This window comes from Ovis canadensis, chromosome 20 (genome assembly GCF_042477335.2).
Source record: "Ovis canadensis isolate MfBH-ARS-UI-01 breed Bighorn chromosome 20, ARS-UI_OviCan_v2, whole genome shotgun sequence".
In the NCBI taxonomy this organism is placed as follows: domain Eukaryota; kingdom Metazoa; phylum Chordata; class Mammalia; order Artiodactyla; family Bovidae; genus Ovis; species Ovis canadensis.
The window spans coordinates 66598028-66613766 of record NC_091264.1 but is presented as its reverse complement, the minus strand read 5'-3'; the positions used below and the strand labels follow the sequence as shown (position 1 = coordinate 66613766).

The 15739-nt window shown below is 50.3% G+C and overlaps 1 protein-coding gene across 8 annotated transcripts in view; it reads right to left on the bottom strand.

Annotated features, from left to right (window-relative positions):
* The window catches only part of EXOC2 (exocyst complex component 2), a 123903-nt gene that overhangs the window by 20801 nt on the left and 87363 nt on the right, over positions 1-15739 (bottom strand). For 7 of the 8 annotated variants that reach the window (XR_011251321.1, XR_011251322.1, XM_069563873.1 and 4 more), the window contains exon 23: positions 12415-12556. The exons of the other annotated variant lie outside the window; for it this stretch is intronic. Coding sequence is in view for 5 of the 7 variants with exons in the window: in XM_069563873.1 (XP_069419974.1) it covers positions 12415-12556 (142 nt within the window). In the remaining 2 variants the exon portion in view is untranslated. The remainder of the gene's footprint in view (positions 1-12414; positions 12557-15739) is intronic. 8 annotated transcript variants of the gene reach the window in all.

Genomic DNA, 15739 nt, shown 5'->3' with positions numbered 1-15739 from the left:
AGCTGGCATTTCTGGTCCAGCTGTGACAGGTCAGAGGTGAGACATCCAAAGACCACTCTCTGGTTTGGTGTTCTCACAAAACCTGGCAGGCGCGCGTGCTCTGCTGGAACCAGCGAACTTGGCAGTTTCCGAGCGTGCAGTACATGCAGGTAACAACACTCCCCAGGTGCACGAGACTCCGGGCCAGGCTGCAAAGGCCAGTCCTGCGGAGGAGGAAGGGCTGGAAATGCCAAGCGAGGGTGAAGAGGCATCCCTGAGCACGCCCTGCGAGAGACCTGAGCGTGGGAAGCCTTGAAGCCGAGCTAGCAGAGGCTCGGGGCTCTTCTCCCCCAGCCCGCGGTGGGGAAGGCACACGGATGACAACTTAAATGACACGGCACACTCTGGGGTTCATAGCAAACCCTCCAGAAACAGTCACCGCTGTTCCTGCACAGAGGAGAGCAGCTCTGCCTAGAAGGCAGCAACTGGAGGCCCTGACTGACCCACCCCACTCCAGAAACCAAAGGGAAACGGGGAGTTCACAGCAGAAACTGCAGGACGGCAGGCGAGGGAACACAGGCAGCAGGAGCGAGCACGGGGGTGAAGAAAGTTCTGTCCTTAGCGTCTTTCTACCCTTTCCGCACCGCGTCTTCAGACCTGTCTACCCATGGCTGCTCCCTAATTTCTCCTGCTCCCTTTGAAATCAAAACGTCTGCACCACGGTTGGAGGTAAGGCTGTCTTGGGAGGTGGAAGTGGTGTGCTGACAAGGCTCACTAGTCCTGTGGGAGAGGTGACAACGACATCATGTCATCAACGACTGTCAGTAAAGAGAGGAGACCGTGCACACACACACACACGCACACCCGTGCACCAGAAGCTTCCTGGGTTTCCTTTAGCCACGGTCTGTCCTCAGTTTCACTACTGTGACTTCAGTCCTTCAGTCTGTTCACCACTAATTTACTAAAACACTTTGGCGGTGACCTAATTTGTTAGACAGTCAAAATACAACAGCTGGAATCATCTGAACCTCACCTTTCTATTGTGGTGCATGTTTTAAACGACTGGGAAAGCGAGCGCTGGCCACCAGTTTCAGGTCAGAGCAACAACTTGGAGTTGTCTTCCTACCACGCTACTCATGCACCCCGTGCCCCCGAGTACAGGGGCAGCACAGTGCGCCAAGGAAACCTGTGCCCGCGCCGAGCAGCGCCAGGAGGACAGGCACGCGCCTTTGGCTCTGAGGAGGAGTCTGAGCGAAGGCAGCGTGGCTGCAACAGCCAGGCCAGGTGCTCAGTGACGGGCCAGTGCTCCTGGGCTGAGCCGCAGTGTCCGCCCCATGGACGCGTGGGGGTGCCCGCCTGCTCCTGGGCTGGGCTTGTGGATAAACGGAGGGGCCGCTGTCGGCTCAGCACGCTGGGCCACAGCTCCCGCCAGCCTCCAGGTCGTGCGCTGAGCTGGAGAGCAGAGCCGGGGCAGACCCTTTGGCGCCCTTTCAAACTCCTCCCCCAGAGCCATCTGCAGACAGGCACCTGTAAGTTCAGAGCGTGCACTGAGCTCACAGCAGCCAAGATCACAGGAGGCGACGAGCAGCTGGGAAGCATAAAGGAGTGCCCAAAGGGCAGGATGTGCATGAGGGCCCCCGCCATCTCCCACGGCGCACACACGCTTTAGAAAATGACTCTTGGTCGTAATTGGACAGAATCAGGCGAAGTGAATGAAAGAACCTCCGACACTGTTCACAAGACCCAGGAACAGAAGTTCCGCAGGGACAATTATGAGACGTCCACGCGGTTTCCCCAACACCAGAGGAGACACAGCCTGGCAGGACCTGACAGGCAGGAACCTGTGCTTAAGGAATGGGCCAGCTGATGCGACTGAGCGGAAGCGATGGCACTGCCGGGACTTAAGCAAGCAAAGGAGCGCAGTGCTCGTCCAGTTGTGCAGGACTTCCGGGTGCGGACTAACGGGAGCGAAAGGGGTCGCCAAAGGCAAGGGGGGTTCCAGGGAGGGCGATGCACACGTAGAGAGAGTAGGACAAGTTTGACAGAGGGAAGTTTTCCCCCATTTCCTGTCATTTCATTCCCGACTGACGGCTGGCTGAACATCCAGGAAGAGAGGGTACGCAGTGGGTGTGGCCTGGACACAGAAACCAGGCAGGGCCCTGAGCCCCTGTGCAGACTCCCAGCCAGAAAGGGGACAGTTTGATTACTAAAACAGCAGCACTATGATGATGAATTGAAACTCACTTAAATATGCTCAAGCGGAGTTAGAAAAATATGCTCAAGCCGTGATAATTAGAAAACATCTTCATTACCTTTAAAAAAAATGGTGAGGGAACCAACTCACTCTGAAAACGAATTAGAGAGTGAAATCAAGGTTTACCCTGCCTTTCCTGTATGAACTGGACTTCAGAGTAACTGAATCGCTGATGAAATTTTTTATTTTTTAATTTCATGCTCCAGCTACCAATCATTAGTTTGCAATCTCCAAGGAAATAAGGCCAATACTTTGGCCATCTGACAAGAAGAGATGACTCACTGGAAAAGACCCTGATGCTGGGAAAGACTGCAGGCAGGAGGAGAAGGGGATGACAAAGGATGAGATGGTTGGATGGCATCACCAACTCAATGGACATGAGCTTGAGCAAACTCCAGGAGATGGTGACGGACAGCGAAGCCTGGTGTGCCGCAGTCCACGGGGTTGCAAAGAGTCGGACACAACTCCGTGACTGAACAACTAGGAAAAAAAGGATCATGGCAACAATTAACCAATGGTGCTAAAACTATTAGATGAAAAGTCTGACCGTTTTAAAGGGTGGAGCGAGCTGATAACACTTGAATCCAGTTTTCAATCTTAACATCACAAACAGGGAGACAATCAAACATTATGGACTCTGGTGACGAAATCCAAAAATCAAGCCTGAGACTGATAAAACTTCGTTAATCGTTAAGTTTGGAAACACAAGGAGCAGAGAAACATGCCGCTTGCACAAGGAGGAAGCCATATGGAAGCTCCAGAAAATGAGAGCATCCACAGAGCCACGGCCCGCCCGCAGAGCCACGAGTCACTCGACAAGCAAGCTGAAGGGAAGGCCATCAGTCAGTTCACTCGCTCGGTCACGTCCGACTCTGTGCGACCCCGCGGACTGCAGCACGCCAGGCTTCCCTGTCCATCACCAACTCACAGAGCTTGCTCAGACTCACATCCATCAAGCTGGTGATGCATCCAACCAACTCAACCTGTCACCCCCTTTTCTTCCTGCCTCCAATCTTTCCCAGCATCGGGGGGTTTTCCAGTGAGTCAGTTCTTTGGATCAGGTGGCCAAAGTATTAAGAGTTTCAGCTTCAGCATCAGTCCTTCCAATGAATATTCAGGACTGACTTCCTTTAGGATTGAAAAGACCCTAGAGATGGGAAAAATTACTTCAGAGATGAGTAAAAGCAACACACAGACCTTGACAGAAACCCTGATCTGACCGCACTGTCTAAAGAACTTTTATGAGAATGGACACTGACTGTGTTCCCGAGTCTAAGCTCAGACTGCTTGCTGCAAAACAGGCCAGTAATCGAGAGGTGAGCTGTCAGGACAAGGAACGTGGCTTTATTCGGAAAGCTGGCAAACCGAGAGGATGGTGGGCTCATGCCCCAAAGAACCCTGTTGCCTGAGTCAGGATGCAGGCTCCTTCTGCACTGGAAGGGGAGGGAGTACAGCCAAACACCTCCCTGTCCCTGCCAGCCTCCAGAGGGCCTGTGTGAATTCCTCCTTCCCTGCAGCCATTCGCAGGGGGCCTGGTCAGGAGGCTTCCTGTGAGTTACACCAAAGCATTTTATTAGCTTGATGCTCATGACCTGGGAGGCAAAATTCTCAGAGATGAGCCATGTACAATCTAAGCTTACAGGCACCATCCCTCTAGTGATTAACCTGTAATAGAATACAAAAGGTTCTTTCCTATGCAACTGGATATTTGATAAAATTAATGGATTGTTACATTTTTTTCCAGATCTGATAATAGCACTGAGATTGTCTTTTCAAAGACATCATCCTTATCTGATCCGTGTGTGGATGAAATGACCCTTCATCCAGAGAGGGCGGGGGACTGGCCGTGGGCTCAGGGCTGCTGAAGCCGCCACGAAGTCAGCTCTGCGCTTCCCTGTTCTGCTGTGATCAACCTCTAGGAATGTCCAAAACAAGTTCAAACAATGGCCTTTTGCACAACAGCACATTAATTTTCCCTGGTGCCAAATAGCTATCAGTTTAAGACATAATAAAATAAATACTTCAGTAGATAATACATGCAATGACGAAAGTATGTAGGCCATAGGTCATCTCAAGGTTAATACATTTCACATTGAATAGCATCAGAGCCAACACTTAGCTTTACTGAAAATGCTTGGCAGACATTCTGCAGCCAACTGTCCAAAGCGCTGCATGGTCTCACCTCCCTGACAGTGATGCAGTGAGCTGCTCATAAAAAAGGAAGAACGGCGGGAGAAAAGGAAAGGGGAACAGTGAAAGTGCGGTTTGAGAAGAGAGGACCAGGTCATCCTCCTTTGGAAAATGTAAAACTGCTCTTCTCCTGTAAGCAGACGGAATACAGATTTATTAAAATCTTCCTGACAGTATTTTTAAAATGAAATTAAGAAAAACAGTTCAAGGAACTGATAATACTACTCTGAGTTCAGCACCAGGAAAGACCACTGAGTTGGATGTCTCTCCAAAGGTAGAATTCACTCAACTGGGCTCTTTCGGTTAAAAGCAGAATCAGTAAGGCGGCAGGCTGGCCCGCGCGCAGGGCACGGGAGACCTGTGGAGGGCGGTCAGGAGTGCGGCAGGCCAGTGGGCACTGCCACTCGGGTGCCACGCCAGAGGCGAGAGCAGACGGCACAGGGCCTAACAAGCAGCACCGGAAAAGGGATGCTCATCAAGGCGCCCTCAGGGTTCCGTGAGGCTCGGCATTCAGAGTGAATCGGGAGAGGTGGGCTGACACTCGGAGGCCTTTGGGTGACACCTACTTTGTAATGATCTAATTACTTCTAAACGAATAGCTCACATCGTGTTTTTGGTAACTGTTTTCTTATTTAATCAACCAAAATTCTCTTCTTCAACATTAAACTGAATTAAAAGATAATTCAATCTGATATCCTGTTGAAAATACCTATTAGGGTAAAAGCCAAACTGTAAGTTAGCATTTTACTTAACGTGTGTTTTCCCTGTTACCTCCAGCTTGAGTAATTTATGCCAAGGTGTTTCTCACTAAGCAGCCAACCGATGGAGGAATGTACTAAGGCAGGCTTTCTCTCCACTGGCACCCAGGAGGGCGACGGCACAGAGGGAGGCCTGGAGACAGTGGGGACGAGGCGGGGGAGGGAGCGGCCCTGGGTGTGCAGGGCAGACACTGCCGAGGCCCTGTCTAGTTCCGCATGCGCTGTGGACTGGCCCTTGAATGGCTGGCTGGGGTATCTCATTAGAAACAGGAGCTAATATTTGGATGCTGAAATCACTCCTCTTCTTTATTAATGGGACAAAATAAACTCTCTCTTTGCTGAGCTCAGCTCGTATCTTTTGCCGGCATGCCTGGAGCCAGCCTGGGGTTTAAGCCTGGAGATTGGGTTTAAGGAGAAAGGTGCCTCCCGGCGCTGCTGGGTTCCGAGAGGGGCTTCCCCGGGGGAGGGAGGAGAGTCTTTGTCCACCTCTGGGGGAATCTGTCCCCTTCTTCTCCACTCCCCGCCTTGCCTGTGGGAGGCAGCGAGAGGGCAGAGTAGCTACCTGCAGGAGGAGCTGGCGAGGGCTGGGCTCACTCGGCCCCCACGGCCCCCGTGGCCCCGCCTGCTGGTGCCTCTGTCTTATCCTGTGATTAGTGTGAGGTCAGGAGAGACGACTGTCCTTCATAAGTTCTGGGCCCAGAGATTCTAATGGTGTTTCCTGCCTTTGCTTCATGCAGGCTGAGGCAGCGATGGGTGACAATCCCTCCTCTCTGCCCCTCCGACACAGGACACGACTACTCCTCTCTTAGGAGGATCCAAGGAGCTATCCCAGCACTTAGTAAACCTCCCCACATGCTCCAGGAAAGGATTCTCCCTAGGGGTGTGCACAGTTTAACAAGGAGTGAGATGGGTGTTTCCCAGGAGGTGCTGCTTTGATGAGACAGACGGCAGGCAGCCTGCCCCCCGCCTGTGCTCTTCACTTGAGGTTAGTGCCGTTAGCTCACTGGAACACAAGGATCTGGTTAAATCACAAAAGAGTATTAGGAGAAAAGTGCTGGCGAAAAGGAGACACACGAGAGGCAATCAAGACACTCTTCACACAGCAGTGGGAATGCCTTTACCGGCAGGAGAGGCGACCAAGCAGGATGAAGAGCGCCGACTGCAGGCTGGCCTCTGCCTCCGCACGCGGGATCCACAGTGAACAAGGGAAGCGCCCGGCATCCCACACGAGCCGGCTGCCCTCCCCGGCCACCTGGCCCCCCCACACTCACAGCATCCACCACACAGATGTCTTCCCTCCCCCGATACTTCCAATGACTGCAGTTAACAGGAAAGCATTTTGAGATAAAAATCAGTCAAGTACTTATTTAAAAATGGTTGATTTTATATTAATCTATTCCCTTTATGAATATATGTAAACATACATGTTCTAGATAGAAAACAAATATTTAAGTGACAATTTAAAGAAAGATTACTTCTCTTATTTAGTATGTTTTTAAGATTTAAACTTTCAAGTGTACTTGTAAATGAGATTATTTTTAATTGAGCTAAAACAAACACAAATACTCAGAGCTCTTAATAACTGAGGATAACAGGAAAATGAGAGTCAGGTAAGTGACTCAGAACTAACCAGAATAGCCCTTCCTGACATATATATAATTAGAGAGGTGATCAACTGGATTCTTTAAAAAATTACTACAGTGTCAGAAACTAAATTTATTTCTAACTACAGCAATATACAGGTACCTATATGATTTGCAAAATTCAGCTCTGTAATGAAAAATGAAATTGGAGATGAAAATTCTAAAGATAATACTAAGGTAACTGAAATTCTTTTGGAAGACTAAAGTCAAACTACTGTGGCTGCTCAGCTTGGTCTCAAAACTTCAGTCAACTTTAAAGAAACAAAAAGTCCCTCTGTGACTATGAGAGACTGAGGTTCAGCTGGGGATCCAGTCAAAACTGCAGAGAACAGGACTCGATACAGCTCAGAAGAGTCTGTAAAAGGCGGTGTTGGTCTCTAAGCGTCTCGGCGCCAGAGGAATGGCACGTGACGGGCGGACGGCGCAGTGGTGTCGTGCATGCTGAGGAGAGGGTGCTTGCCTGAAAGAGAGCACCAGGGCCTCCATGCCACAGGCCAGCAGCACCTCAGCTTGTGCAAAAAGCTCCCTGGTAACTACCACTCACACTGTGGGCTGGGAAGACGTGAGGGGCAGAGAAGGACCCACACTGAGTCGGTCCACACCTGGCAGCAGGGAGACCCTATTAAAAAGTGAACAAGAAGATTAATGGAAATGAGAACATCACACAATTTACTTTCCTATCGAAAAACAACTGAGAAAAATCACTGCTGAACCACAGAACAAATACACGAAAGATAAACTGAGGCATGACCCACGTTTGCTCAGACTCTGAGCCACGAATTCCCACTGTGCGACTGGACCTTGGCAGGGAGGTGCGGCCCGGGAACCAGGAGAGGCCCTGGCTGCCTGGAGGCGGCGTGGGAGGAGCCCGGAGCGGGAGGAGCAGTGCCCATGAGCCAAGGTCTCAGCCTGGGGAGGGAGGGGGCCTGAAGGGTTGGAGCAGGGGTGACAGATGGGCTTTGCCGACAGGCGAAGGGCTGGGGACAGGCAGACAGTGCGGCCCTGCAGTGGCACGGGGCACCCTGCAGGGACCGGCACGGTGGGGACAGAACTAGGGTCCGAGGAGGAGCGGCACCCTGGCGGCCGACCCGAGGGGTGAGGAAGGTGCAGGAGAGTCCGGGCGGGGGGACATCTGTCCACAGAGGAGGGAGGCCTGACGCTCAGAGCAGAGGGCAGACCGCAGAGTGGATGCTGAAGGCACCAGTCAGCTTGCTCGAGGGGATGGAATCTTGGAGTTTGAACAAAGATTGGCAACCCCAGGGGGAGCCAGCGTCCAGGGCCATTCCCAGCACAGGGGCTGCAGGAGGAGGCTGGGGGCCGCTCACCACAGGGGGAGGACGGCAGGGCAGGGGGGGGCGTCTCTCCCAGGAGCGGGACCAGCCTGGAAGCGCTCTGCAGAGCACCAAGGCCAGCACGCCCACGGACCCCAGGGTGGCTGGAGGCACGAGAGACACGAGAGGACGCAGGGGCCTCAGCGCCGCCCAGACGGCTAGTTCACGCTGGGCTGTATCGTGGAACGTGTGGGGCTGTGAGTAGTCAGAGCAACAGGAGCTCGGGGGGTTCAGAGCCTGAGGTCCTGGCCAACCCTCCCCGACCCTCCGGAGGGAACGAGGATTTGTCTTAAGACAGCTGAAATTTAGACAACTGTAATAAATTGACTTAAAGCTCAACATTCAGAAAACTAAGATCATGGCATCCGGTCCCATCACTTCATGGCAAATAGATAGGGAAACAGTGGAAACAGTGGCACTTTATTTTTGGGGGCTCCAAAATCACTGCAGATGGTGACTGCAGCCATGAAATTAAAAGATGCTTAATCCTCAGAAGGAAAGTTATAACTAACCTAGACAGCATATTCAAAAGCAGAGACATTACTTTGCCAACAAAGGTCCGTCTAGTCAAGGCTATGGTTTCTCCAGTGGTCATGTATGGATGTGAGAGTTGGACTGTGAAGAAAGCTGAGCACCAAAGAATTGATGCTTTTGAACTGTGGTGTTAGAGAAGACTCTTGAGAGTCCCTTGGACTGCAAGGAGATCCAACCAGTCCATTCTGAAGGAGATCAGTCCTGAATGTTCACTGGAAGGACTGATGCTGAAGCTGAAACTCCAATACTTTGGTCACCTGATGTGAAGAGTTGACTCATTTGAAAAGACCCTGACGCTGGGAAAGATTGAAGGCAGGAGAAGGGGACGACAGAGGATGAGATGGCTGGATGGCATCACCAACTCGATGGACATGAGTTCGGGTAAACTCCGGGATTTGGTGATGGACAGGGAGGCCTGGCGTGCTGCGGTTCATGGGGTCGCAAAGAGTCGGACACAACTGCGTGACTGAGCTGGACTGAGTATTGAGGCGAATATGCACAGGCTCGTGCTGGACTGAGTACTAAGAGGCGAGCATGCACAGGCTCGTGCTGGACTGAGTTCTAAGAGGCGAATATGCACAGGCTCGTGCTGGACTGAGTATTAAGAGGCGAGCATGCACAGGCTCGTGCTGGACTGAGTTCTAAGAGGCAAGTATACACAGGCTCGTGCTGGACTGAACATTAAGAAGCGAGTATACACAGGCACGTGGTGGACTGAGTATTAAGAGGCGAGCATGCACAGGCCCGTGCTGGACTGAGTATTAAGAGGCGAGCATACACAGGCCCGTGCTGGACTGAGTATTAAGAGGCGAGTATACACAGGCCCGTGCTGGACTGAGTACTAAGAGGCGAGTATAGACAGGCCCGTGCTGGACTGAGTACTAAGAGGCGAGTATAGACAGGCCCGTGCTGGACTGAGTACTAAGAGGCGAGTATACACAGGCCCGTGCTGGACTGAGTACTAAGAGGCGAGCATACACAGGCTCGTGCTGGACTGAATATTAAGAGGCGAGCATACACAGGCACGTGCTGGACTGAGTACTAAGAGGCGAGCATACACAGGCACGTGCATCACAGGTGCACGAACGACTGACACTGCGAGGAGTAAAGCACCTAGCGTGCGCACGCGTGCCCATGTATACACGCGTGTACACATGTGCAGGGCCTGCTGTACAACAACTCCTTTATTTGTGAACCAGGGATTGGTTAACTGTTGTCACAAGAGTTTGGTACAGCAGGGCCCAAATTTTGGTTGTGAATTTGCAAACTCCCAATAACCCTTCGTGGCGGCACAGGTCGCCTGAACTGATCAGGATCTTGGCCGTCACTCCTCATCTAACCTCGCCCACTCCCCGGCCGGCAGCGCTCCTGGAATGCAACGTGAAGCGTGGCGTCTGCACTGTGCTGCCTCCTAAAGCTCCCAGATGGTGAGATTCCCAAAGTCACCCAGCCCGAGAGTTTTGAAAAAGACTGTAGATCGAAAGCTCCAGAGGCTGTTGACAGATGACCTTGAGACCAGTGATCCACCCAGGGAGTTAGGTTTGCCCATGCGAGGTCAGGAACTGAGCTTACACTGAAGGTGTATGTCATCAGCTGCCCTGGGTAACTGACCACTACCCCTGAGCTCACAGACTGGGCTGTAAGAAGCTCCACCAATGTAAAGGGCAGTGCTGGAACCAATGGACAGGATACTCCCTGGTTGGTAATTATCTTGCACATAAAACACGTGTAATTCCCACAGGGTCCATCTAAAACATGATACCCACCCTCCAGCGGCCACGTCACAAGTGCAGAGTGGACGGCTGGGGTCTTGACACTTAAGCGGACGCCTGAGGACCAAGGACTCCTGACCACATGGGCAATGGGAAGACCCCGCAGGGAGGACGTGGGAGGTCTTCCCTGTGTGCTGCGGGCGGCTGGCGAGGCCGTGGAGTAAGGTATAGGGTCAGTACTGACTGCGCTGCACATTTTGCTGGAAGACACTACAAGAATTTTAAGCACGTTTCCGGCAAGACCTGACACACTGTAAGAGGGTGCACTTGGGATGTGAGCTGCCGTCCAGTCTGGACACAGAAAAGAACGTAAGCACGAGCAAACCCAGCTCCCGGGGGGCGGGGGGGGGTGGCGGGGGGGGCCACTGGTCTCAAGGTCATCTGCGAGCAGCCTCTGGAGCCCTCCGTCTGCAATCTTTCTCTAAGCTCCTGGGCTCGGTGACTTCGGGAATTTTAACATTCGGGAGATTTAAGAAGGTGATACAGGAAGGAGGCTTTAGGAAGGTGATGAGTGGCCTTGGGGGAGAAAGGTCAACTATGACCGACTTTACGCAGAAGGCTCAAACGTCTATAGTGATGGAGGACGACTTCAGGAATTAAATAGCTACAATCACATAAACATTACTAATTTAATGATTCTGAGTCTTAGCTTATACTTCTGGCATCATTATCCCTAATATGAACAACTTGATGCTTTCAAATGGTGGTGCTGGAGAAGACTCTTGAGAATCCCTTGAATGGCAAGGAGATCAAACCAGTCAATCCTAAAGGAAATCAACCCTGAATATTCATTGGAAGGACTGACACCGAGGCTGAAGCTCCAATACGCTGGCCACCTGATGCGAAGAGCTGACTCACTGAAAAAGCCCCTGATGTTGGGAAAGATTGAGGGCAGGAGGAGAAGAGGGCGACAGAGGATGAGATGGTTGGATGGCATCACCAACTCGATGGACATGAGTCTGAGCAAACTCCAGAAGACAGTGAGGGACAGGGAGGCCTGGTGTGCTGCAGTCCACGGGGTTGCAGAGAATCTGACACGACTGAGCGACTGAACAGCAATGTGAGCAGCAACAATAGAAGCAAAAACCATATCTGAACAATGACGCCACCACCGTCTAATAAAAGCGCCACACAGCAATGGCGGCAGGGTGTCACAGCAAGCTGTTGAACAAATAAAGGTAACACAGCTTTCCAGCAGGTCACGGGCACAGCACGCGCGCCCCAAAGACCCTACGTCTAGTAAGAACAGAGCCATCGTCACACCAGGCGGCACCAACTCGGTAGCAGGTGGCCTGGCTCTGTGTATTCCCCGGCACTTCCAACACAGAGACAAGTGTCTGCTCATCAACCTGTATCTTCAACGACAAGTCATTTCTAAACACACATTGTCGAGTGATCTGAGTGACATTTACTTGACGCCACAACGATGATACCGGAACCGTCTGCCATCTTTCCGCAGCTGAAGTTTCTCTGCTCGATCATGATGGTTTCACTCCCATACCTTCTCCTTGAATCTTTCCTATCTTCGGCAACTGTAACTGGGTCTTCCGTAGAAGCGATCAAACGTCTTAAGTAAATTTTTCGATGGAGGTCACAAGGTCACTGCAGAGAACAGTGCTGGCTACTGCTTCTATGCAGGCAAGAAGCACCCCCGGAAGCAAGTGTGTGTTACTGAGATGATCACACACTCTGAGGTGTGATTAATTATCCTCTGGAATTTAAGATTATCTCTAAGCCATTTTAAGCACTAATAATTTAAAGTCTCCTGAACTCCAAACTATTAAACAGTGGGTTTAACCTAATAAAGATTTAAAAACCAAGTCAATCCCTTAGCAAATATGAAAAAAATGGGAACAAAAAGAAAAGCATCTTAAGCATGTATCAAGAGAAGCAAACCCATAGTCACGGCTCAGGATGCATGGACCTGGAGACCAGGGACCTGAAACCACCCACCTGTTGGGGGCAGGCAGTCCCTCCAGTCGAAGTAGCCAGCGTAAATGCCAGGTTCCAAGGAGCCCACGATGGGGTCTGCCTTCAGCTCAATGTAGCTTTCAAACAGCCTCTGGTCCAGATCTTTGAGTGAGGCCATGCTCACCTGTGAGCACAGGGAGGGCACACCAGTGAGGCCGCGCCCGCTCACATGCACAAGTGGAGCATGCAGGGCGTCTACTCGCGGGTGGAGAAAACAGTGAAACAACGTAAGTGAATGCTGAGTAGGCTTGAGCAGCACTTACCGGCTTTCCCACAAAGAGGTGAGGCCTTACTTCGCCACAGGTAGTAAAGAGCACTTCCCACACAGCGCTCTGAAGCCCACTCAAAACGGGTACAGAACATGAATGCATGGCTTTATTTCAATGCTTCCAACTTAAATTTTCTAGTTTACTATTTTTAAAACTTTTTTGGTAACAATAGTTTGTAAAAATTAAACTTCTGAGAAAGAAAAAAAATAACAGAAAAAAAAGCCCTGTTATTTTCATTTCAAAGACGACAGAAAGAGCACTTTTAACTGAGCCAACGCTATAGAAATAAACTCACTACACTATAATCAGAACCACTATGGGGAGCAGTGGGTGGGGTGCAAACTGCTGGGTAAGACAGGCTCAAGAGGCTCAAGGATGGACTGTACAAGACTCTAAGATGAGGAACAGAGCCACTATTTCGTAGTAACTGTAAATGGAGGGTAACCTTTGACAGTTGTATTAAAAAAACAACAAAATTTTAACTAGAATAATTACAGCAAAAAAAATTATATACAATTATGCTAAAAATAATCAAATATGTAAAATATACTGTCTATGGCTCAAGTGACTCTAAAATCGTTAAAACCGTTTGCTGTAAAGGAGTTTCCCTGGACTTAAAAAAAAAACCTGTCCTTTCTCTACCTTCACGCTGAAATATTGGAAAGAGATTTACAGGCATCACAGAAAACCTCACTCAAGAATTGAATGCCAAACTAAAAGAGTTCACATGCCGCAACTAAGACGCGGCCTGGCCAAGTAAGCAATAAATACGTAAAAATGAGTGTACATGTCTAGAAAAGCACGCCTCCCCTCCCTGGCCTGTGAATGTTTCAGGAGAGGCTGGGGGTGGGGGCCCATCCCATCCATTTCTCTCTAGGCATTCGACTTAAAAAAAAATAATAATTTAATGCCAGACTTTAACGGCAATTATAACATTCTTGGGTAGATCAAAAGTCTGCAACTATCCAAACTGCAAATTAGATCATTCTTTTAAAAAGACTGGCACAGAGTAAACCAGCTTTTTATATATATAAAGGTCATTCCTTGGGTTTATGTAATTACAGCTACTAATAAAATTATAAGCCAAAGTTTATTAACCATACAGCTCTGGTTTTCCCTTCTCAAAGGGCTCAGAGACTGGCCTGCAGCCTCTGAGCCCCTTTAAAGAGACCGTTCTAGCCAATGAGCACATGAGAAAGTGTTAACCTGCTAAGCAGGGAAAGACATGCAAAAGAAAACACCACAAGGGGATGTTTCCTATCAAATGAGAACTAATCAGCAGTGACGGCCAAACATGAGGGCGCAGCTTCTGAACAGCAGCCCTGGCAGGCAGCGTCTGCCGGGAGGGAGCCTCTGCAGCGGCAGTTCACGTCCAGAAATTCACTGCGAGGAAGGGAGGAGGGTGACGCAGCCAGCGTCCCCTCTCAGTGACAGCCACAAAAACCACCTGAAGGTTCCCAGCAGGAAAAAGTGAAAACAAGGATTTCACAGTGGCACATCCAGCAGTAACACATACTACAAAGCCATGAGGCACACATTTGTAGAGGAGGAGTGCTCTCAACAGAACGGCCAAGAGAGAGCTGTCTCACCACAAGCTGAACTCAGAACACTGCTCCACAGTGCAGCGGCATGTCCAGACACAGGCCCACGGAAGAGACTGATTACTACATACTCTAAAATAAGACAGAGCTTATCTTTGGTGGATTACAGGTGATTAAAACTTTTTTAGGTTTTTCAGTATTTCTCCTTTTAAAAAATGATTAAGTTTTACTTAAAAAACAACACGCTTGTTCTCGGCTGTGCTGGGCCTCTGCTTTTGCGTGGGCCATCTCTGGTTGCGCTCCGAGGGCTTCTCGCTGTGGCTCCTCGTGTTGCGCAGCGTGGGCCCCAGAGTCTCAGCAGTCCTGGGGCATGCACGGGCTTAGCTGTCCTGCGGCATGTGGAACATTCCAGACCAGGAACTGAACCTGGGTCCCTGCACTGGCAGATGGGTTCTTAACCACTGCCCACCAGGGGAGTCCAGAGGTCTTATTTTTATAATAAGAAAAAGAAAATGCACGATAAACAAACACTTCCAACACTTGAGACCGGGAGGCGCTGGCACCGCACGTGGCGGTGCGGGCGCGCAGGGCTCCCCAGCGCAGCCCAGCAACGGCCTCCAACAGGGCTCGTCAGGAAAGAGGATCTGGAAATGCTGACAGGTTTCATGTTTATTATTTAATGCTGTTTTATAAAGCTCAAAATGATACACACTTAACCAACCAGCATCAGATCCTATTCCTCTGGTGTCTTCTCATAGAAACAATTTTGTCCTTTTCTTTGGCACATGTATGATGCCAGACCAGCAGGCACTCTGGACTCAGCCTGAGAAAATGTGAACTGGAGGCCTGCTGTGCTAACCTCCCTCTCTCTGAGCATCTTTCTGCATGAAAAACGGAGTTAATAATACTTTCCTTCATTACTTCAGAGAGCTATTTTCATCAAACAAAACTGTAAAAAAAATCATGCTAGTTTTAAAGGATGAAAAGTGAAAAAGCGAGTTAGTTGCTCAGTCGTGTCCGACTCTGTAAGCCCATGGACTGTGGCTCACCAGGCTCTTCTGTCCATGGGATTCTTCAGGCAAGAATACTGGAGAGGGTTGCCATTCCCTTCTTCAGAGGATTTTCCCAATCCAGGTATCCAGCCTGTATCCCTGCATATCAGGCAGATTCTTTACTGTCTGAGCCGCCAGGGAAGCAAGCCCCAAAGGATGAATGATGCTTAAATTTTAATAAACTCCTAACAAGCATGATTACTTATGTAAAACTTAATTCTACTCTTGCAGATGAAGAGTAAGATAAAGGGAACTAAAAAGGCCAGTGACGCTCTTGGTGAAACAGAATACAGAAGGAGCTGTGCCTGGAGAAACTGGCTGAGTCCCTGCGCTCGGCTCGGGGGAGGCCTGTGAGAGATGGGCTCCGAGGGGAGAGGACGCCCAGCAGCAGCTCTGAGGTGGCCTTCCCTCTGACAACAGAGCGGAGCACGGGTGACCAGTGTTC